The 25069-nt window shown below is 38.6% G+C and overlaps 2 protein-coding genes across 3 annotated transcripts; one reads left to right on the forward strand and one right to left on the reverse strand.

The window, feature by feature from the left end:
- The first annotated feature begins 2488 nt into the window (after positions 1–2488).
- LOC100702714 (B-cell receptor-associated protein 29) lies at positions 2489–5957 on the forward strand. Its single transcript, XM_003443979.4, has 9 exons — positions 2489–2562; positions 3465–3632; positions 4035–4141; positions 4324–4424; positions 4536–4683; positions 4789–4924; positions 5167–5263; positions 5432–5532; positions 5617–5957. Exons 3-9 carry the CDS (start codon positions 4050–4052, stop codon positions 5650–5652), a joined length of 711 nt encoding a protein of 236 aa, XP_003444027.1. The 5' UTR covers positions 2489–2562; positions 3465–3632; positions 4035–4049; the 3' UTR covers positions 5653–5957.
- A 1206-nt stretch (positions 5958–7163) lies between these two features.
- On the reverse strand, positions 7164–23196 carry LOC100699467 (solute carrier organic anion transporter family member 1C1). 2 transcript variants are annotated; one of them, XM_003443880.5, is made up of 15 exons: positions 22776–23184; positions 19654–19808; positions 16643–16784; positions 15977–16109; positions 15681–15802; positions 14593–14739; positions 12986–13084; positions 12544–12792; positions 12094–12258; positions 11260–11455; positions 10888–11053; positions 10484–10668; positions 10253–10317; positions 9777–9894; positions 7164–7685 (listed from the first exon to the last, which is right to left on the reverse strand). In XM_003443880.5, the coding sequence occupies exons 2-15, from the start codon at positions 19747–19749 to the stop codon at positions 7460–7462; spliced, it is 2109 nt and encodes a 702-aa protein (XP_003443928.2). In that variant the 5' UTR covers positions 19750–19808; positions 22776–23184; the 3' UTR covers positions 7164–7459. The 2 variants fall into 2 exon arrangements, with proteins under 2 accessions (XP_003443928.2, XP_025765148.1); XM_025909363.1 differs by lacking the exon at positions 7164–7685 and having other exon boundaries at positions 10602–10668; positions 22776–23196.
- Positions 23197–25069: the final 1873 nt, after the last annotated feature.

Here is a 25069-nt window from a genome sequence, read left to right on the forward strand (position 1 = left end):
TGTAACCAGCCACAGAACAATTTTGCCAAGAAGTCACCAAAGTCAGTGAACGGCAGTGAATACAAACACATTTGTGACCTTCCATAACCATTTACAATCTGGGTAAGTCTACCTGCAACTCAAAGTAAAACAATGGACATATTTGTTTCTTTATTACAGCTTAATAAAAATTCTGTTTTTCAAATATATCAGTTTGGAAATTTATCAGGGCCTCATCTGTCAGGCTGCCTTCCCTGCCATTCACTGACTCATGCTGTGCATAGCCGGGGGCTGGAAGCTTAGCAACTTAGCTGTTTGTAGTTAGCTTTGATTTGAAATGTCAGGGAAACAAGATATATTGCATATGTTTGTCACATGCAAATGTCAGAAGGAAGGTAAAAGATGCATATTTTGATGCTATTCATAAACTCTGCAATTCAATTACACTGTATTTATATACTGCTGATTCACAATAACAGTTGCCTCTAGGTGATTTATCTTGCAAGGTAAATATTAGAAAAAAACCTAAACAATCATAAAACCCCCAATGAGCAAGCAATTGCTCAGGAACAGGAAGCCAATTGCAGGATAACTAAGGGAGTGTTCAGGGTTACTTGCTCCAGCCCTCAATGTAAGCTATATGAAAATGTTGTATACCTCATCTTCAAAATAGAGAGAGTGTCTGTCTCCTAAATCTAAGCTGGGAACCGGTTCCACAGGAAAGGAGCCCAATAAGTGAAGGCTCTGCCTCCCATTCTACTTTTGAAAACTCTAGGAACCACAAGTAAGGCCGCCACAACTAAAGTGCTCGGTTAAGAAAATAAGATAGTACGAGGTCTTTCAAATATGACAGTCTGATTATTCAAGCTTTTGTGTGTGAGGAAAATCATTTTAAATTGAAGTCTGAATTTATCAAGGAGCCAGTAAACACAAGCTAATATGGGAGAAATATGGTCTCCTTCTTTCTATGTGTCAGTGTTCTTGCCGCAGCATGCTGTATCAACTAAGCCTTTTCTTCTACTACTTTTAGAACAATCTGATAATAATGAAGTAAAGTAGTTCAGCCTAGAAATAATAAATGCATGATCTAGTTTTTCAGCATCACTTTTAATGTGACAGGAAGTTTCTAATTTTAGAGATATTTCACAAACGAATCGAGGCAGTCGTACTGATTTGTTTAATGTGCATTTCTTGATCAAGAAATGGCTCCAGGATTCCTTGCAGTCATACTGGAGGCTAAGGTACTGCTATATAAAATAAAAGCTAAGTGTCATGTTTCTTAGATTTTTAGGATCGGGACAATAACCTCAGTTTTGTCTTAATTTAGCATTACAGGTCCTCTGGGCCTTTATAGCTTAAAGACATGCTTACAGCTAAAGTAATAGATTTGTACCATCTTGCCTCTTAGATAGATGAAGCTGGGTGTCATCGATATAGCAATGAAAATGCATACAGAATTTATCTAATAATTTTGCCTATTGGAAGTATGTATAATGTAAACAGAATTGGTCCCCACACAGTACCCTGTGGAACCCCATGATTAATATATAAGGGAAGGACCATTTACACAGACAGACTGGAATCTATCAGATATATATATTACAAATCACACTGTACAGTTACTTTAATACCAACTATGTTTTCTAATATCTGTAGTAAAATATTGTGGTCATCGGTGTTGAGTGTTGCCCTGAGCTCTAACAGCCTCAGAGATGAGTCCAATGTCAGATACTGTTAGAAGATTTATCAATACCCATCACTAATGCTGTTTCTGTACTTTGTTGCACTCTAAATCCTGACTGAAGCTCTTCAAATAAACCAGTTGTTGGTAAATAATAAGTTAACTCTGTGAAGACTACTAAAGGAATATAATAAGGACATTTAGAAATCGGTCAATAATTAACTAAGACAGATGGATCAGTTAGGGGCTTTTTAAGTAATGGTTTAGTTACTGCCACCTTGAAAGCCTGTGGTACGTAGCCTGTTAATAAAGACTGCTTAATCATATTTCTAGCAAGAGAAATGTGAAGCATTGACATTCATCTGTATGTAAATGCTGAAGTGGGACCATTTGAGTGAATAAAGCACTTGAGCCCAAACTGTCAATTTACAAATGAGGTTTTTTCCCTTTTACTCTCAGCTTATGTATTTGTAATCTGTACAGTCGTGTTACAAATCACCCTACTTATTTGTACCTGGAGGTGGATTGTGCACACTGAAATGCTCTTTTCCTGAGTGGTTATCTGAACCACTACCACCTTTTTGTCAGCTAAAATCGGTCTGGTTGTTCTCGGCTGACCTCTCTCTTGAACGAAGCATTTCCATCCACTGAACTGCCATTCACTCCCATTTTTCTTTTCAATTATTCTGAGTATTTTCTATTTCTATTGTGAGTTCCTGAAATATTTAAACCTGCCCATCTTGCAGGTGGCACAATCATGTCTGTAATTGCTTTTTTTTTTTTCCATCATGTTTTTGTTTCTTTATGTCCACATGGATGGTTTGCTCCTGATCTGTAGTTCAACGACTGTATGCTCTGCACTGCTGCCGCATTATTGACTGATGGGATAACTATATGAATAGGTAGGTGTACAGGTGTTTCTAATAAAATGTTTGGTGTGTGTACATAATTTCATGTTTATGGATGTCTCCCTGTAGATGTATTATGAGTACAAACAGTTACAGTGGGTGTAGCCTCTAACACGATGTGGAGAGGAGAGCAATCAAAGCACATTCAGTTCTGCCATACTCATTTACCCGCTCTCCAAAAGCTATCACAGGGTGCAGCTGTAAAGATTTTGCTCCTCAGCCCTCCTGAGAAATGCAGTCAAAAAGGATAGCAGCCCAGTCTCTTTCACAGAGGAAGCCCATGTGAATACACTTTGCAAGCTGAGTACATTTGAGAGGGAGAAATGTCCAAAAAAAAAAACCCCTCATGTGAAGCCTTTTTAAGGTTACACAATAAGAGCAATTCTATCAACTAAGAAATCAATTAGCTTTTGTAATGAGCTCGTATTTCCTTATTTTATTGACACTTACATTATGTTGGTTTGTAAATAGAACCCTTTATCCACACTTTTCAACGTGTTTATATTTGATTATCACATGAGGAATTGTGTTGGATTGAGTTTAATGCAGTAATTGCAAAAGATATCCAAGTCGTCCTCCTCCAGGCGCCAGTGCAACAGCTAACTTTAATCAACATCGCCCCCTTCTGGACGGCCTTCTAGTCTTCAATGAAAAGAAAAATCATTTAGAAAAGCCAACATATTTATACCCGAAGTGCAAATATAAAGTCCTTTTATTTTCATTATAATATCAATATAATATCTTTATAACATCAGTTATATTTGCTATAATGACTTGCTATACTCATATAATGATCACTGGGTAGTTTTTTAGTAGAGTGACATTATGAAGGCAAACAAAAACAACTTCTTAAAATCATTCTGTCGACTAATAACAAATCTTTTGATCACTTTAAGGGTTTTGATGCAATCCAAAGGGGACTCCCTAATGAGGCCATCCGGCAGAGTTTTATTTAGGGCTGTGGGTGCTCTGAGGCTCCCCAGCAGCTGTCGTGAATTGTGTACGCGCATGTGTGCTCGTCTGGACTTTCCAGTAGCCTACTTTGCAACATACAACTTTGTCCGGTAAGCCAACAACTGTATATTTTTGCTTTGTATGGATTTATATTTCGCTGTAGGCTGCCTCCAGCTCAGCATTCAGAACAGTGATGAATGACTTGGTATAAATGTTGATATAAACGTCCCATATAGAGAAAACAGCCGAATAGCTGCTACTGTTGGCCTGCTTTGTAGGCCTGTAGACACATTTATATGCATGCTCAGAAACTCAGCGTGGTGTATGGTTTCCTAGACAAAATTTAGATAAAAATAGAGGAATATTTGGCCATTTTCACACCCACTTCCACTTGTTTAATAGAGTAATCTAAAAGCTGGTATCTATCAGACAAATGCTCTCATCAGTGGAGGCAAAACAGATTTCCACAAGTATAAAACACTACCCATAGATCAATGTGCTTATCTCTGCAGAGAATCACAGTGGCAATGACTCTCCAGTGGACGGTGGTGGCTTTCTTCCTGTATGCAGAGATCACAGTCAACCTTATTTTGTGTGTGCCTTTAATATCAGCACAACGGTAAGGCAATTTTAAAAGCATATCATAAGTCATCAAAAGCTTATTTAGATACTTGCTGTAAGGAGCACAATTTCTGAAATAATTAAAAAGATATATCATCCCAAACGGGCAGTTCACACAAATAACCAGTAGAGTGCATTCAAATCCTTCTCCAGCAGATCTTCTATACCTTTACATTGCAGGTGGCGTTTGATTTTCAGCTGGAGAATATGGAGCTGGTTATCTCCTTACTGGAATAAATGCTTTTTTACAATAATAATGGTCCTTATTGTTCTTTTCCTGGGTAAGCGAGCTTTTGTGAGTCAGACATAATCTCCTTTGTGTGACAGATATTAAAAAATAATAGCAAGTGTACTCAAATCCCACTTGGTCATGTTTCTGTCCACCCTTCCAGACGCTTTACGCGAGGTGCAGAAGTATTCCGGTCCCGAGCCGATGCAAGATGCTAAAGTGAACCCAAATGTGTATGACCACGTCCACATGAAGCTTTTCAGAGCCCAGAGGAACCTCTACATATCTGGCTTCTCTCTCTTTCTCTGGCTGTTAGTGGAATTTTGTCACTTACTTTGCCCATCTGCACACCTTTCACACGTATTGAAGTACTGTCTTATTTTGTTGTGTTTTTCTGTCCTGTGACTTCAACACAGTATCATGCGTCGGGTTGCCAGTTTGCTAAACCAGGTTGCTGTCACCATGGAGGACAGCGCAGGTCTTCAGTCACAAATAGACAATGCTGTGAGAGCAGCGAAACAGCACCAGGAGGACAAACTGACCCTCAAGCAAGTGAGGTCATTCTTTTTTCTTTTTGTTTCTTTTTTGTCAAGTAACATAATAAAAATTACTTTGCTTTTTTTTTGTTTGTTTGTTTCTGGGTCATGCCCACGCATTAGCATAGTGTAGGCACACACCATACTGTGATTTCAACAGAGCATTTTCCTTTGCTTTCTATTTAACATGTGCTCTGTCATCTGCTGTTTAAATAATCAGCTTAAGCTCAGTAATTAAGGAGAATCCTTTGTGCTTAGTCTTTCCTGGAAAAGGAAAAATCCATGTCAGCAACAAAGCAGCAGCTGAAGCTGGAGGTCGAAAAGCTGGCGGGTCAGCTGAAGACTGCCGAGGAGGGTGAGCGACCTAATTTAAATACGTTAATGGAAAGCTGCACCTATGTTTGCAGAGCATGTAGACAAAGAGGTCCCTTCGTCATATGGTTGTACAATAGATACATTTTAAAAAGCTTTTATGATATGTAGTCCAAATTTGTAATCATTAAGTGCGTGTATGTGTGTGTAGCTGTTCGTAAGTCTGATGCAGATATTGAGGCAATGAGGAGGCAAGCCAAAGGTCTGGCTCAGGAGTATGACAGACTGCTCAGAGAACACCATCAACTCCAGGTAATAATGACAAACACACATCACAGAATATCTCCTGTATATTCACACTGCTAATCCCACATTGATCCTGTTTTTAATTTACAGAATCTTCAGAGCGCTGAAGACAAAAAGGATCGGTGAACACTAGAACACAGTATCAGCTCTTACTTCCTTCCATGGATATTTTTTTCTTATATCTCTGGATTGTGTGCTGTATCTAGTTTGCTACCCGACCTGTTTTTATTGTCTTTGAATCTTCATTGTTGTTTAAAGTTTGAACTGAGTGCAATAGACAAATCTTGCTATTAACTTAAAGTAACTCTTCATTATGAATATGCATTGTTTCCTTTTTTACTGACTGCTAAGCTGTGTTATAAACACAAAATGTTACTGTAATGACTTTTTATAGTGTACATCAGTGGGAAAATACTAAATGCTTCAAACAAGCCATACTTTTGGTGCTGTCACGAACTTGAACATTTCACATGTTAATTGAGAGCTGTGCAATTTGAGATGTTGCTCGTGGGTTTTTGCTATTTCTATGAGCATTACAAGGTGTCACTTTGAGGTTAATTTGTGGGGGATTCACAGCCTGTTGCATTATGTTAACATACACCTGAATGCTCCAGACCAGCAAACTGCCAGAACTGTTTATAGAGCTGGTCACGCTTGCTGATCAGTTAATCATGTGCATTTGATTAGCAGCTCCTGACTGCTACTTACCCTCTTATAGTAATTCCTATGAAAGCAGTAATGGTGTACTTAGTTTTCCAGGAACCTGCACACAGATTCCTGTAAAAACATATACATACACATATAAGCTGCTCACAAATTCCAGTTCACCAGCAGTCCCAGCAGATGTCTGTGAGCCAACAGCTGATGGCTGATTATCAACAAATCTCATATAATCTATGCTATTTACTGCAAAATTGGAAGCCGATTTGAAAACCACCTCCACTTTATTCTGTATGGGGAGCTCTGCTCGTTCTCTGCCTGCCTCGTCTGCCTCTGGGGAAGGCTTGGGTTGTAAGACCCATACCTTCAAGTATAAAATATGGAAGATGGAAATAATAATCTTCTTTTAAGCTAGTGGCTCTAACTGAACTGACTTTAGGTGGGCAAACCTAATCTTGACATACTGTACTGTTTGATGGTATAAATATGAGTACGAATAGTAAACTTTCATAATAATTAATAATAATTCCTGAACTTGTTGCTCTGATCAGTGTGATCAAGAGGCCCAGTGTTGGATATTTGTAGTAGATGATTGTATAATCACCTAGAAAAGGTGCTTCGAAAGCCAACATGCACTATCCGTCAAAAATAAAACAGCTGTAGAATTTTTGCTATTTAATTTCATACTGTAAGGCACAGTTAGCTCACTGAATTAATACTTCCCCTTATATCTGTACAGGAAGTGATGGGTTTCGCCCTGTATGGAAAGGAGATACCCTTTCAATGAGCTACTCCTGTTGCTCAAGCTTTGATCTACCCCTTGACCAATTGTTCAGTCACAAGTAGAAACGTGAACCAGGTGTGAGAGACACTAGACAGACCTGTGTATGCATGAACTAAAAGCAAAGCTACGAGCACAGAACAAACAGGTGTGTTAAACCATCATATTCAGGTACCTTAAATGTTAAAATACAAAATTTGATTTTATCAAGTTTAATCATAAAAATGAAGAACAGAAAATACAACACAATTACAATCTTTTTTTTTCTATGAAAGTCTTCCATTCATGAAAAACACAAACACATATACACTCCAGAAATATCAGACTTTGTTTATAAAATGACTAATTTCAGATACCGTACATCTACGCAAATCCTTTACAAATATATATACTCTGTGTGCTATGAAAAATGTCCACAGTGTGTCTTCCTCAGTACATGTGAGGTGAGGTGCTCGTCGGGCTGAGTCAGAAGACAAGAAGATGCGCTGAGGCTCACAAGCGAGTTTCTCTGTCGGGATTGCAGTCCAAGGCCAGTATAAACTGCTCACAATGTATAGAGCTGTTCTCCTCTTTCCTCAGTGTTTCCAACTCTGCACTCCCATTGGTCAGCACATGTTTTTCTTCTTTCTTAATATGTCTTTTGAGTAGAGCAAATCCCAAAATACAAAGGAAGAAAGAGACTGTTCTCAAGCCCAAAGTCAGACCCAGGTACACTATCCTGTACAAAAAAACAAACAAAAGCAATACAGTTAAGAGTACAAACTGCTCCGTCACGTTTTAGGGCAGCTCTAAGTGAAGCTACAAATCCCTACAGGTTAGTCACTATTGGACTTTTTCCCATTCAAAGTTGTATAAATAGCTTAATTCTTCTAGTCCTTTTGGAAGATGTTCTAATTCCACAATCTTAGCTCTCTACTAAACACAGGACTTGAAATTAAGAAAAGGTAAAATTACTGCTGTTTTTATTTATTACAGTCAAAATACTTTGGTCCAAAACTGCAATCTCTCAGGCCTGAGTAGTTGTTACTACTCAGGCAACACCCTCAACGTCTAGGATGACCACCTTCTGTCACAAAGCGATTGCACCGGTCACCTGGTGGGAAGCAACCAGTCAAAGAATTGCAGTTCAATTTGGACCGACGGCAATCAGTCTCAGAAAGACGAGTGAAGGTTTCCAAAGAGCTGCTGCCTAATTCATGAATGCAGACACACTTCCAACATGTTGTGATCACAAGTGAACAATACTTGTCTGCGATGCATTTCTTTTCAGTAGGGGTCTTGACTCAACTGCCTGCCAAGTGATTGTACTTTAGTTCCTATATTCAATTCAATTTTATTTATACAGCACCAACAGTCACCTTAAGGCACTTTGTATTGTAAGGTAGACCCTACAATAATACATAAAGAGAACAACCCAACCATCTATGACCCCCTACGAGCAAGCACTTTGGAGACAGTGGGAATGAAAAACTCCCTTTTAACAGGAAGAAACCTCCGGCAGAGAGGGGCAGCCATCTGCCGCGATCAATTGGGGAGAGAGAAGGAAGACAGGATAAAAGACATGCTGTGGAAGGGAGCCAGAAATATAAAAGTAGGGTTGCTGAGCGCCTGTGCCACTTTGTGGTTAAATTGCTGTTCCGCAGCAACTACATCACTATTTGTGGAGGAATTTCTGAACTTCTGTTTTAATTCTGTGAGGTTCTGGGCAGACTCTCAATGCTCACTTGTGGTTAGAAGTTCAAAAAGAAACTACCAGTTGTAGCCAATCGTGATCGTTAACAAGAAGTTAACAGGACTTGGCCTCGTCAAGTTAAAAGGTTTTGTAGAGCCACTTATTAAAAGATTTAAGTGAGTGATTTAACTAAATTTAAACTAGTGCACCCGAGTTTTCTTTTTTTAAATGTATTAAAAATCTATCCTGTACAATCACTCCACCCTGAAAAAAGCATTAAAAGCAAATTGTAAAAGTAATACGAAAACATGTAGATGCAGACAGAACCAGGTTTGTCATTTTCAGTGATTTTTCACAGTAAACAAGCAAATTGTTTGTCATTGCCAACTTGACTCCATTCAGTGGCAAACTGATACTTGACTGAATCCATCCTGTTGCCCTTTTTTTTGTAGTCTTGACTCACCAAAGTCGGTCTGAAGATGAAAACTGACTGAAGTGGTCTTGGACCTTGTTTCCATCTCTGAAGCAACCATTTCAAGTGCAAGGAGATCATTAAACATGGTTGCTATAATTTTGTTGTGCAGCAGTCTCTAACCAATGGTTTCCCTAGTGTGCCTAACATCATCAGTTCACTGCTGACAGTGTGCAGTTCAGTGGTTTTCAAATTATGGGTAGAGCCCCAACAGTAGTTTGGTGCAGTGAGGTGGTGGAGAATGAATCAATATTATTTTGTAATGAAAATATCTGATAGAATTCTGATGCTAATCCTTACTTAGGTAGAATTGAACTTGAATCCCTTTTTATCATTAGTGATGAAAAAAATGAGCATGCGCTTGTTTTGGTGTCTGAAGCTGAGACAAAGAAAAAGTAATCAATGCCAGAAAGCGTTTATAATCACCGGTCTGACAGTTGTTAGCAATTGTTCTTCACGTTTTATTTTTAATGCACTCGGCCTCCAGCTGTACATTTAAGATCTGCACTGGGTTAAGCATTTTAAATAAATCAACCATAACTCATGGCTGTGCGTAATAACTTGCACATAACCTGATTACAGGGTGACTAAATCAAGAGTTTGAAGGATAGCCAATCCCCATAGAAACTGCATGCAAAGTCAAAATAAAGCCATCTTGCAAGTACCTGTAAGCTGATGTGTCATATATTCTGCAAGCTCCTCTTCCTCCACACATCTTGTATCCCCATTTGAGGCAGGTCGTATCAATTATGGCTCCAAAGTATATAGGGGCAGGTATTCCAGCTGTGTTACAACATATAAAGTAACTTGTTATGTCAGATTTTCAAGTCAAATCACGGTTCGCCTGAACATAGCTTACAATCTAAACAAGTCAGACTTCCTTACAATAACTTATAATATTAAGAATTATACTGCTAAATCGATAATTAGCCGTACTAAGCTAAATACTTTGGGTTAATTTAACATAAAAAGCTATTTTTATTGGTGATCTCCAAATGTGTATCCTTATAAACAAACAGTATTCCAGTAACTGTGCTCACTATATATATTATGCTGAATGTCAGCTTGAGGGAAATGTCTGTGAGCCTGAAATTTAAATGAAGTAGACAGTGATGCCAAGAACAGCAAAGGTGGTTCTCACCAAGGGTACGAGTGGCCAAGGTGTGGATTCCAAGAGCGAGAGACTTCAGCTCAGGTTTAATGCACCTTTAGAAACAACACTGTAGTATTAGACAGGACTCAACTTTTGACCTGGCAACACTTAAAGAATGACAATGAAAGAATGACATTTGTATTTCTTAGAGGGAGATGTTTCAGAACAATACAAACAACATTACAGCAAAAAGTGGCACAAAAGCAGAATATGACAGACCTGACAAGCAGCATGAAGCCGGGTGTACCCCCAAGAGAGATGATGAAGGAACTGAGGACAGACATAGCCAGGAAGTACGGAAAGACTTTCTCACAGCTGTCCCTGTGTGGACACTGACCCAGGGTGGCTGTCAAGTTGCCTGGTTGGGTATTAGCCACCGCGAGACACTTGCAATTGTTGAACACCTGACAGAAAAGAAAACAAGGTGTAATTCAGTGATAAATGAGCTGCGGCACAGCAGGAAACACTTGTTCTGTCTGTAAATAATCACGGAAATGTCACATGCTACTCTGTGGTACATACAACTGTATGATATGAATGAAAATTGAGAATCAAGCCTGAATATCACGCTGCGTTTACTGAAAAACATGCAAGTTTCATGAGGGCAGTGGTGTGTGTCTGACCGTGTTCTTGCCAGAGCCAGTGGAGGAGTTGCATCCAGCCAAACACGGGGACACGTAGGTGATCCCGTTCTCTCCACACACTGGATCCCACTCTCTGCTTGTGCACGAGCAATCCGAATTACAGACAGAGATGAGAGACTGCTCCTGATAAGATAAGCCCCCCACTCTGCATGTGACATGAAAAAAAAGGCATGTGATTGTCAGCCCTTTTAAAACATCGATCAGACAAGAAAAACGAGCCATTACCGTGCATGGAATTAAAAACAGTGACAGATTAAATAAATAAAACCCCAATCCCTTTTTCTCTGAATCTGCTTCCCGGTTTGATGACTATCAAGTCCACTAAGGAAAATATACAAAGGTATTACATACCCACTATATGAAACTGTGATGCCTGCGACCTTAGCGTTCTCACAGCCCATGGCAAAGAATATTAGTGACAGAAAGTAGCCCAGCAGAGAGGTCCCAAAGGCAAATTTAGCTGCTCCCATGATAGTCAGCTTGTACTTTTTCATCACAACCCCTCCGGAGAACATCCCAAGGGCCACTGCAGGTATGTTGATCATGCCTATGAAAAAACGCAGAATACAGCGTATCCTTAAATGGATGGAGCATCGAGAAAGAACTTAAACAGGCGATATCAGGCAGCAACATCACTCGCCAGAAGGGATCAAAGTCAGAACACTCATGTATATCAAAGCACTCTCATTTATATTTTACTTAAGTCATGTTGTGAAAGATGAAAATAAGTTATGGTGGTTCAGAGGATCTGGGATGTATTTCTCATCAGCCGATGTACTCTTAACTCACTCAGTTACAAGGGACAAAAAGAGCAACGTTGTTTCCATTCGCATCAGGGAGACATGTTAATTGCTCTGATTGCCTCAAGTGCTTTTAAATCAATGCCTGTCATTTCAAAATGCCCAAGGACTGAGGTAAACCAGGTTGTCATCTTGAATTTGCAGCATTTACTTAAGAGGGAAGTGGGAGTTGGGGTATAAAAAATTTATCAAAAGCTAGCTCATGAAACTCTTATGATGACCATCCAGCTCACATCACTTTGCATCCTTAAATAGGTACTTTTCAGCCAAACAGCAGTGGTTCTAAGCAAGCTTTTAGCTCTACAAAGATCTCACTTACAAAGATAAAAGAACAAAATAATCCAAACGAGGTAAACATTATAAATTAGTAAAATATCTTGCTCACCCATGAGAAAATTGGCTTTTGAAGCTGACTGGCCGTAGTGTTGCTCAATGTATTTGGGTTTGTAGGTGACCATACCAATGAGAGAGTTGAACTGAACAATGGTCACACATAAGTAGATGGTGTACACAGGATTTCCAAGGAGACTCTTCAATGTGGGGACGAATTCTGTGAAAGGATGTTTAAATGAGTGATTTTCACTTCTTGAAGTAACCTCAGCCTTTTATTTTGATGTATCATTAAAACTATTTTGATTTTCTCACATTGACAAGAAGAAATAAACTTCTATTTGTGTTTACTGTCGACAGAAATGACAGTATTATATATACTATAGCAGTAAAACAGATCTTAAAGCCGTTAAGATTCCATTAATTGCATACAGTAAGTTTAATAACACTGTTAAAATGGAAAATTAAAGTGCTTTCATAAAGCACACTGTGATCGCTATCCTACCACTGGCCATCAGATGTAAATTAGCTGGTTCCTCTGGCCTGAACTTGTGCTTCAAGCCTGGGGAATCTTTAATAAATCTGGTTTGCTCTGGTGTGCAGTTGGTGTCATGCTTTTCCACAGGCATCGGCAGTGATTTTGGCAGGAACCAGAAAGGAACAGCAGACATGAGGGTGATGGCACCAGCAATGAGATAGCCCAGCCACCACGCGCCCACCCAGCGGGCATCGCCAGGAGTAATGGTGATAGTCTCTGTAAAGACAGAAGCACATTATTGGCACTGTTCATTCTTTTATGATTGTAATTAACCACAATTATGTATTTACTAAAGTCACATGCTCCTTAAGCACTTGAGTTGAAGCAAAAATGATTACTTTTTACTTTTACTGATTACCTTTTCAAATTCTTAAAGATGTAGTTGATGGTTAGATGACCTGTTACTCACCCATGTCCACATATCCAATGTCGACATAGATTTTGGCACACAGGGATCCCAGCAGGTACCCAAAGACAGGACCAATTATTGATATTGTCTGGACACAACCTGAGACACACAAAAAAAAACACCTACTTATAGCCTAATATATGTTGGGTTCATCTCTGTATCATTAAAAAAAAATGTTCAGTACAGTACAGTCTACTTATATCAGAACTCTAATTTTTAAAGAAAAGCCAGGTGGCAAGATCCATCTAATCATAATGGATTACACTATGTCCTATAAACAAAAAGAAATCAAACTGTACTAGATAGTTTAGTAAATCTTCTTAAACTTCTTAAAACTGAAAATGAAGAGAGCCACTACAGGCAAAAACAGTGTAACTGTAGTCAGGCACTGGTAGTTGTATGATGGAGCAGCTGTATGATGATACTTAATGTTTTCTAATAAAGATGCATTAAGGTTTTTTTAAAGGTTATTTTCTCAAAATGAGCTTTCTTTCCCCTCATACTCTGAACTTGACATCTTTGCTTTGGTTGTGCTTACATACAACAAAAATTCAAATTTTATTCCTATAATAGGAATGGCTCAAATACACTGCTCAAAAAATTAAAGGAACACTTCGAAAACATGTCAGATCTCATTGGGGGAAAAATAATCTGGATCTCTATACTGATACCGACCAGGTAATAGGCTAACAAAAAAGAAATATGCCAAATTGCTTCATGGAAAAGAGCTATTTTCAGAGTGACAAAATGATGCAGGAGGCTAGTTCATTTTGCCAAAATTTCAGCTCATGATGGTGCTCAGTAGTTTGTATGGCCTCCACGTGCTTGCAGGACAATACTGATGCATGCTCCTAATGAGACGGCCAGGTGCAACCTGGCAACATTGGATGAACCGAAGCATAATAGCTCCTAGATTTTTTTTAAATTGGATTTAGCTCAGGTGTGTGAGGGGGGCAGTCAGTGGTATCAAGTCCTTCATCCTCCAGGAACTGCCTGCACACTCACCACATGAGGCTGGGTATTGTTGTGCACCAGGAGGAACCCAGGACTGACTGCACTAGAGTCTGATAGTAAGCCCAAGGATTTCATCCTTATGACTAATGGCAGTCATGGTTATGTTGCGTAGCCTGTAGAGGTCTGTGCATCCCTCCATGGATATACCTCCCCAGATCATCACTGACCCACCACCAAACTCATGCTGAACAATGTTACTGTCAGCATAACGTTCTCCACGGCTTCTCCAGAACCACTTTTCATCTGTCACATGAGCTCAGGGTGAACCTGCTCTCATCTGTAATAAGCAGGTGTTCGCCTACCTGTGCAGTCTCTGCAGTATGTTATTGTTTAAGTGCAAGTTAAACAACATTACAAAATTGTTTTTTTTTCTACCTGTTAACAGCACTTTGTTTTTTTATTTCTTTTAAACACATCCAATATTCCCTAACATGACAGCAGAGTGAAACAAGAATATTCCTATTACAGAAATCTATAGAAGGTTAACTCATCTTTAGTAGTACATAATTTTCTAGTTTCAAAATAACCTTCCAAAAAATGTCTAGTAAAAAAAATTCCTACCAAAGCTATCAACTGTAACAAAGGTGGATTACCAATATAGAGAGCAGCATTATCTGACTGTGCGTAGTCATCAATATAGGAGATTCCCAAAGGCTGCACTGGAGTCTCTCCAATCCCACGCAGGATATTTCCCAGCAGGACATAGATCCACATGGAAACACTGGACTCTTTTTCACAGCCTGCAGTTTAAAAACAGCAGTCAGAATGTCAGTGATACAGAGCCTTATGCAGCTCATGATCCATCTCAGTTCGCAGGTTACTGGCCATAAAACAACAACTATGACCTTGAGCTTGACCTTGAGCACAGTTTGGATTATGACCCACATGGTGATTGTTATGTGTAAGACTGGTTGAATCCTGAACAATACAACAGGAAGACTCGTGTGAACTGTGAACACCTCGCCATCTCCAGATGGGCCGAAACTATACATTATGATTTACACTAACAAAACATTGATGAAAAATATTCTATTATCACAATAAGTCAACATATCTTACTATAATGCCCACAATCTCTCTCTGTTTGTCTATATGTTTGTTTCTTTGTCCCCCAACTTTGCCTGCACTATCAGAAGTTGGACACACACTTGGTTAATCTTAGGCCCCTAAAGGTTCTTATCAGCATTAACATCAACATTTAGAAACTACCAAGCAACAGGCTAAAAGGACCTATTTTTGGCTCTCATGCACCTACAAAGCTGTATGTAAGCATCAAATCATTTTAATGTCATGATTCTAACTTCTCATATCTGCATATATATCCACAAAAGCTGGCCTTTATATGATATAATGTCATCACATTGCCTAGAAACCTCCCTATAATGGGCTAAAATGACCCTTTTTTGCATTTATGTACCTATAGCAGCTCATAAAAAGTACTGTATCATTTTTATTTCACAGCCAACAGAATGAATAGCCAACTCATTTAGTACTATGGCATGGTTATGTGCAAGTTATCACAAGTCATCATCAAAAATGACTTGCAATCAAACAAGTAAAACATAAACACGCATATTCTGAACTAGCAATGATGCATGAACCGTATCTGCAAAAACAAAATCCAACCTTAATCACATGTTAAAACAATTGTCATAAACAACATAAATGTTGTTTGTCTTACCTCGAGAAGGCAGTATAGAGGGTCTGTCACCTGCCCACAGGGACTCAGGTGAGCTTGCCGGACATGGAGAGAGGTTATTGGTCGAATTCACTGAAGATCTAATTGATGTTTCGATCTTATAGCTGCGTATAAAATACCAATTTGACTGTTAAACAAGGGAAGGGAGAAAGCACCAGGTATTGTTAGACATTCACAATGTGAAGCACAAATACATCAGAGACTACAGAGATCAAAGTAATATGTGAATGGAATTTGTGAACAGCGATGCATGCATTCAGACACTGCGCTTTGCCTACCGGCCAATGATGAAATGAGGCATGGCGATCAGGAAGGTTCCAAAAGACATCAAAATACACCCGATTGCTATGATCTTGGGTCGGTGGAGCTTGGCACAAAAATAACTCACAAACGCAATTACCAGCAAATTCCCTACAGGGTTAAGATGATCAGAAAAGAAGATGGAGAGGAGTCAGAGGCATCAAACATGAAATGTACTGCTCAGAATCATGAATCATGATAAGTCTCACTAACTACATCATACAAATGATGTGTTATCTTTGATAAGCACTGATTCTGATCTACGAGTCTGTAACGACATAAACCATTACTCCACGCCTGCAAACTGTGGCTTAAAACTATTTTTCACTCTTCAATAGTCAGTTAGGTATGCAACAAGGCACCATTCAAAGCTTAAATGAGATGGAAGTATGCAGTGGTATTGGGAATATTAACATGCCATCATAATACTCCTGCCTCAAGGCCTCACAGTATTCCACAACTAAGGAATGGTTTAGAGTCACCTGATCCAGTTCTAACTATAAGCTTTGTCACCCGTCTCTACCTTTAAGCCTCCTTTAAGCACTCTTGCTGTAGCATTAGTATCATAACAATACAATAAATAGAGAATAAACAAATACAGCCAATAAATACATAAATGTACAGAAACAGCTCAGGAAACTCACCTATTTCAAAGCTGCCGTCTATGATGCCAATCAGATAGCTGGGGATATCAAATCGCCTTTCTAGCTGTGTAATTGTGCTCTTCATGTAGCTGCCAGATAAAGCCTTGGCAAAGTAAGCAAAGGACAAGGCTGCAAGGAACATCTGCAGAGACACAAAAAGAAAAAGACACTACAATGTCAGGCAGACTGGCTCTGATATGGATATATGATGTTTTTGTTTTTGATTGCAGTCCAAACATCTCATAATTTCATTCTTTCATTTTCAGGCACAGATTCAATTACAACTGCAAAATAAAAATTAATTTCCAAAGTTCAACTAACAAGATAAAAACACAAGCCTGCACTAATTAACCTTAAACCTATCACGAGACTTAGTGAATGTATTTCTTTTCTACAGCGGTTTTAAGCCTTTATTATGACAGAGCAGTGGAGAGAAAAGCTAGAAGAAAGAACGAGGGAAGACAGACAGTAAACTGCTGGGAGTGGATTCAAACCCAGGCTTCTGCAATAGCCTTATATGGGCATATGGGATATGGGTTGCATGCTGAACCCAGTGAGCTACAGCAGCGCACGTGAATGCATTTCTTTGAGGAAACATGTGTGTATGTATGACATGAATTTGCAGTTCAGATACATCTTTATAAAAGGGCAGCTGGCAATATGCGCTGGGCCAGAGAGTGTATTGAGCTCCCTCCTTCTTTTGCTCAGCCACCTGTGGACACTGACAGTCAGTCACAAAGGGAGGATTAGAGAAGCCAATCCCACAAGGACACAGACACATCCTTGGACACATAATTGGAAACAGGTGAGCGGTAACCATAGCCTGCACTGTAAGGGATTAAAATAGTGAAAGCAGAAGAGACTGCTACCAAACAACAAACATCATTTTCACTGAAATGCATTATAAATGCATTATAAATGCATTATAATAAATATGTCAATATAACCTATTTTCTACTTGTCCAGAAATATCAAATTCTTTTCACTTTGTTTTTCATACAATTTAAAGTTAAATTTCAAACCATAATGATTGCATAACAGACAAAATTATCATAAATGGGATCATTATTCACACCCCATACAGGACACCACAAGGAATGCGCAAAACACATGCACACTAGCTGGACAAACTCCCATACACGCTCGAATATCCCTGAGACAGTGCCAGCCCAGTGATCCATGGCCACAGTGAAAACTGCATTGTTCCTCCAGTCCAAAGGTCAACTATTGGGTAAATTCTCCTCTTTAGTACCCCTGCTAGATGACGTTAGAGACGTGTATCATTCAGTAAAAATCCTCCACAAGGTTCTGCAAACCCAAGCTAGATCCTTGAGGAAACCATCCACATCCAAGGGCCCTGCGAGTGTACTTGTTTCTTTTTCTTACAATGACCTCGGCCCTAATAATTGGCAGACTCTCGTTTCTCTACTGAAGGCATTGAGGACATCGTATTGCTTTGTCACTATATCCAGTTTTGAGTAACAGCACTCAATCCACACTTACTTTACTTTACATAACTACTTCCATTTCATATGCTTCCCTTTGTATTTCACACTGTGAAAAATAATGTACTCTGGACTTTTCCTTCTTAGCAAAAACATCTGAACCAATTTTCACCATGAACACTTTTCTATAGGAACTGACCATCAGCCGTGAGCTTATATATACCAACATAGTAAAAAGAAATCTGTATAAATATGGTACAACGTACATTTTAAAAATGAAGGAATTTTCTTTTCATTAAATTTTACCATTTAACATTTCTTAAAACCTCTGTTAAAAACAGATAATATGCTTACAGAAACATTTTTGTTTTGTACATTGAAGGAAAGGTAACACTTCACATAAAAAATCTTAACACCAATTTTTTAAAAAACCCTGAAATTTGGCCAAGCGCTGAAATTTCTCCACAAAACTGAAGCCAAATCTCGCACTGGTGGCCATGTCTCTGTAAATCATCGCTAGACAAATGAAACACATTTCAACAAGAATTTAAACGAGAGTTTCATGTCGTAGCAACGGCAACTGGAATATTCAGAGTGTTTGCAAGTGACATAGTACACATGCACGTAGGACAAGCCTAATCTGGGATTAACAAGCATGGAGACTGCTCAGATCAAAAGTATGCAGAACGCTTGTATCAGTAGAACCAGCTGAGAGGTTTGTTATAGCTTTACTATGCAGAAATGGAAAGCACACACAGAGGAAAAAAGCAGCATTACTGGAATTCCATGTAACTGTTTCTTGTAGTTACCTAAGCAGTTTACTAAGCAGCTTTTTAATTATTGCTCAGTGTGCCTCATAATCCAATAAAGAGGCACAAAACCTCCTTTCAGACCTCTTTTACAAGCACAAACTTTGTCTAAGAAATTTTTCACAGCGACTTAATACCAAGTCCAAAGGGCACTGTGAGCTGTTGCACTAGACCTCGCATGGTCATTAACAAGGCTTACATGCCGTACACTTAACTCAGATTTTAAGTGGGTGTTTGATAGATTCATCAACACAGAGAAAAAAGTGTGATAAAGTGTTTTTACACAAACTGGCTGAAGAGTTATCTCAAGTAGTAGCATTTACTTACACATGAAAGCACATAAATGAGTGCCGCCAACCAATGAATCTACTCTGTGTCTTTTACACGCACGTGATCCCACTTGATAGAAAGAGAGAGAGATTTGTGTGCACCCTCTAGGCCAGTCAGATGACTTGGGAAAATGACAAACATGTGGGGCCTTTGTCCTTTTTGGCTGAAATGATTTCTACGTGTTCATATGACTTTTCTCTGGTAAACAACACCGTCTCCGTTGGCTGGTCTCATGTGTAATTACAGGCCTCATAAAAGAAATGTAGAAAGGAAGGTCCTCCCAGTTTGATGTATGGACTTTTTAAGAATGAAAACAAAAGAATTAGATTTTTTTTAATATTTAGAAATTAAAAATACATGATGCCAATTTTTTGTGAATATTAACTCACTTAAGATTGTTTTTGGTAAGAGGGAGAAAGTAGACTACCTTCAGGTTTGGGTGGCAGGAGTTTTTCACTGTGGATGAGTCAGGATTGTTGTCCACAATCCAGCTGTCTGTGGCTGTGTTGTCCATTTTCTTCATAGCAGCCTCCTACTGTGATTTCTCTTTTGATGATTTACTGTAGCTGTTCTCACTTGGACCTATTGGAATGAAGACAGATTTAGAGATTACATATCAAGCCAGTATTGTGCAACAACAATCAGTTTAGTTTAGTTTAGTTTAGTTTATTAAGATCCCCATCAGCTGCTGCAACGCAGCTTTACATTTTGACATTGCAAAGGTCTCATATCAGGGTAAGCATTGATAACCTAACCTTTGCACAACGTAAGATTGATTTACCATCATTACCACAGCGCACAGACAATATTTCAAATTCATGTTGCCATTTTTAACAGTGGTCAAAAGTCAGACCAAATCCAGTTCCAATTATTTAATCCAGTTTTACTGGTTTCTTCTTTTATCTGCATTGGTAACAAATTCAATTCTTCCATAGCCTTATACAAAACTGTTCTTTTGATTGAACTGGTTCTTGGTTTGGGTAACAAAAATCTCCTTCCTGTAGCCTGACTAGTAGCATATTCAGGTCTGTCTATACTGAAATACAATTTTCATACAAATGAATTACAATAATATTTCTAATAAATACAAGTAAAGAATAAAGAAATCTAAATTTTACAATTAACCCGATTAAGACATTTATGCATCCTTACAATATTTGTTCTACGCCCACAACCATTCAAATCATTTTTGCTGCCTTATTTTGTAACATTTGCAATTTCTTAATCCGTTCCATTGTACCACCCGACCACACTACTGGGCAATAATCAAGATTAGAAAATATCAATGCTTGGATTAATTGCATGGATTTTGGTGTCAAAGACCTTGCATGGCATTTAACTGTAGAAATACCATTTCCTATTTTAGCAACTATATTAGTAATATACGCCCTGTCCAGGAATATTTATTGTTAAGGGTTATTAGAGCTTAAAGAAATAAGTGCAGTGGATAACAGCATTCGCAGAGTCCCTGGTTCAATCCTGGAAGGAGACACAAATCCCTTCGGGCTTACATCATGTGGAACAACCTGCTGGGGTGACGTCTTATGAATAAGGAAGCAGATGAAAGTAGCTTTCATAACTTAAAGAAATACTCATAAAATGACTTGTACAAGCCTGCTATGAAAAATGTAGGGGACAGCCCTATATGCCCTTTTTTGAGACTTGATGCTGGCATCAAATTAAGAATTGGTAAAACAATACCACTTCTCAGTTTCCACATTTTTATGCTTAAATTCTTCCTTGATCAATATGAGACCTACAAAACCTACAAAATCTCCAGAACAGATAAATTAATATGTGTGTGGTATAAATCTGACTATTAGTTAGATCTAGTCAATCAAGTTTTGTCAAATTTGTATACCAAATTCCAATCAAATTTGCTTTCAGTTAATTGTTCTTATTCATGATTGTTAGCTTTTTGAACTACAAGAATCACTAGTCCAATTCCTTGAATGGCATTTCAAAGGGGGGAAAAATCCCCATACCCTTGTTTTTTTTTAAAAAAGTGGATAAAGACAATGAATGTGTGAGCCACTCTCCAAATGTCGCCGTTAGGTAAGCATAGCGAATTCATCTGACAGTCTTCAAAACAGACTCCAATTATTATTTAAAGCAGCACTCGTTCTTAAACACTGGTGACATTATGTTAATGATTTTATGATGCAAAAAAATGCAGTGTTTTCACAGTGCGAGCACTATATGACACTATATAACTCCTGTAAGCAGGAACAACAGATCACTCATGAAGCTAATGGAAAATACAAGCAGCAGACTTATGGATGAAGGGCAGCTCAGTAAATACACCAAATTGGCTATTTCATCCTGGGGAGACGAAGAAGCCACTACGACTTGGTGATATAAAAATATAAAGAAAAAAACCTTGTGTGTGGCATGTGGTCTAGTGTTACAAATGATACAGAATGAGAGACAGCAGGGCCAGGATGCTTGTTCAGTGATGTGAACTTCTCACTGAGTGCACTGAACCATAGCATGGCTTTGAACTACTCCTCCTTTCTCTCTTACAGAAAAAAAAAAAGCTGAGAGGGCTGAAGATGTAAAGGCTTAAACACTCACTCAACAAGGACAGACATTCAGTGGAGCAGCAGTTTCTTTTGACACAGCTAGTCTAGGAACTATACAAATGCCCACACTCATGTTTTGCACTGGCAAAGCTACATTTTCTTTCTAAAACCTCGACCAATTAAGGTTGCACACACAGCAAAGATCCCCCTGTGTGTAATGAAAGATTTCTCAATCATTAGTGTGCATAAACATCCACAAAATCCCCCAAACATTTCATATGTTTGGCTTGAAGCCTGTTTAAGTTTCCTACGATAGAGATGTTAATAGGAAGCATTCCTTTTGTACAATCACACCGCCTTCTCTCCAAAGGTCCTGGTGAATCCAAGTGCCATCTGTTGGCAGGTCCTTTATTGAATCTCAGTGATTAATGGTTACACATCTACATAACTTACATTTCTGATGCTACAAATATCAGTGATATGAATGTGTAAGGCTCTTCTTAAAGTCTTTGACCTTCGCTCTGTTACTGTTTCACTGTGGAAAAACACACCATGATCTTTTGCGCTTTCAGTTGCGCAAGCGGATGAAGACAAATGATCACCGAGCGAAAAGCAAACACTTTTAATCAAGCTGAGCTCAAAACACCGAGAAACTTCAAATGATGGCAACGAACGGGCTATTTATTATTAGCAAGCACGTGACCCCTGTTTAATTATCCATCGGTGGCAGTGCATGCAGGTTGATTAATCACTGTGTACTCAGTAAGCTTTCACCGAATTCTCCAAATCACCTGCTGTTCTCGCAGACAGCTGTGTGCACTGCACCATTTAAGTGTTTGATGATGCACAGTTGAAGCTTCACTGACACTGTTTTCTGTTGGGGCTTTTTTTCCCCTTGTCACTTGAATCTACAGCTATTATTATACCGCTGATTATCCACTAAATACACACATACGTCAAGAAATGAATATTCCCATTCTCATGACTGACTGGGGATAATAACTCGAAAGAACATCATGATACTTACCCAACTGTGGGGGCTTCAAAGCTTTCTCTCTTAACGACGTATTTGAGGCTACTTCTTATTCAGCACACAAAGAGGAGATGAAATGACATCCAGTGGTTTAAAAGAAAATCTTCAGTCTCTCCTCATTAAGTCGCCTACACTCACACCGTGTGCTCTTAGGCTGTGAAGGGAGAACAGCGTGTTTCGCTGGACACGGTAGACACTGAGCACGATCTTCGGTGGAGCACGCATATACCCTGAACAGAGGCGGGGAGGGGGGAAAAACTATGCCCAGCCTGCGTTTCATTGAGCCCTGTTAATCTGCAGGTTGCCAAACGTTACATATGTGTGCGTGAGTGTAGGTAAAGCAACCCACATCACGAAGTCGTGAATTTCTGCGTTGAATATCTAATAGATTAGACCTGTTGTGACGCAAATTTGCTGCAAAAAATGCAACAGCCGCTCTGCTTTTCTCATAATTCCGCTCAAAGAGTGCATGGATTGTTTGCCAGTGGCTTCCAGTCGCTGAACAGTATGCAGTGTTTACAGCTTTCAAGGGGTGAGGACACTAAAGGTGAACAATTTGACGTTCACAGACAAATGCAAATAAAGTGCATAATACTGTCATTAAGTTGATAATAGTCTGAACGCGTAGTCCTTACTTGTAATTACAGCAGATACTAAATAATGCAGCAGTTTTCACTGAGCATTTGTTGATCAAACCATGACTGTGTCTTACTCAGATATAGTGAGTGGCTATTTAAGGTCTGATGTTCATGGTAGCACTGGACAAATCTTGTATACTTTTCTATCCAGTGAAACTTAGTGAATCCTGTAAAAAGTCAGCTCTGTTAAAAGTAGGCCAGCCGCAGTGAATATTCAATCAAGTTTTCAATCAAGATCCAGTTCTTTGCTTGAAAACTAATTGGACATTTCAGTGAACTTGCCTTGACCCTCGAAATGTAACACCTGAATAGGATAATTTAGACAAAAGTAAAAGTCTGCACAAACAACAAAGGTTCAAATGTGCTTTCTTGATGAAAATCATTAAAAATCAATAAATTAAGTCATGATTTTCCCACTGAGCCTATCAACACAGCAGGGACCTAATTTCTTAAATTCCTCTGTTGCCATGGGGACACCTGGTCTATGTAGCTTTTACTGAATATGTCAAAAACGCCCCATATAGCTTCATTGTTAGGTTACTATAACATGAAAATTATGGAGCGAAGATTTAAAAATATTCTATAATTCTGCCTGTAATCGAATCGAATGTGCTTCCAGTTCTTACAGCTGCTGTCAGGTAGGAGTGGTGTGCTTATTCTCTGTGCCCATTATGCAATACTGTTCACATATGTATCAAATTCTTGTCAGTCTGTCAGCAAGATTATATTACCTAACCAAATTTCATGAAATGATAATAAAAAATTAACAGACAGGAGGTCGACCATGGCCGAAGATCCCCTACTGTCCTAAAATAAATTAGAATATGGACTTAGTGGCACTTAATAGAACCTATTAGTTACATACATAGACAGTAAGTCGCCACAACAGCAGCCACCCTAACAAAATTGTAACCTGAGTAAAATTTTCATCTTTTTATTTTTATTAGAACATGATGTTCTAGACTGAGATATACTGTAAAACCATTTTTCTTGCTGTTGTTTCTTTTTTAAGAAGTAAAAAGGATTTTACAGAAAACATGGTAGAACAGAATTCATGGTTTGTACCATATCAAGGTACATCCATTCATCCATCCATTAAATTTAGGGGTGCAGGAGGGGCTGGAGCCTATCCCAGCTAATAATAAAATATTTAATGAACAGCTAATACCTGTAAATTAGAAGCATTTTTGTCTACATACGGCAGCATTCAGTAGTAATATCTTCATATGCCATCTTCCCCAGCTTCATTTTGTGCCTTTGTTTTATTACAGTACTCAGTATTTCTCACATATTGATGCATTTTGTTCAAACACAGTGAATTTGCACTTTATGCACTTGCTTCTTCTTCTTGTATCTTGAACAATTAGAAGCTGTGACCTAAGCATGGTTTACCTGCATGAACATAAACATCCCTTTTAATATCAGCAAGTATGAGTAGCAGCTACATGCCACATTACTTTAATTCTTAAGATTTGTTTTAAGACTTGACAGTATTTTAGCTATATTCACAGCTGAATCCAGAAATGATATACGCAGGCTCAAATATATCAACTCAAGTATATACAGTAGTATAGTATATATTTGATTAGAGTTGCCTTTTTAAAGAAACGTACCCATACTTACAGAAATGGTTCAACTCTAAATGCAATC

This window comes from Oreochromis niloticus, linkage group LG7, assembly GCF_001858045.2.
Source record: "Oreochromis niloticus isolate F11D_XX linkage group LG7, O_niloticus_UMD_NMBU, whole genome shotgun sequence".
Classification (NCBI taxonomy): Eukaryota; Metazoa; Chordata; class Actinopteri; order Cichliformes; family Cichlidae; genus Oreochromis; species Oreochromis niloticus.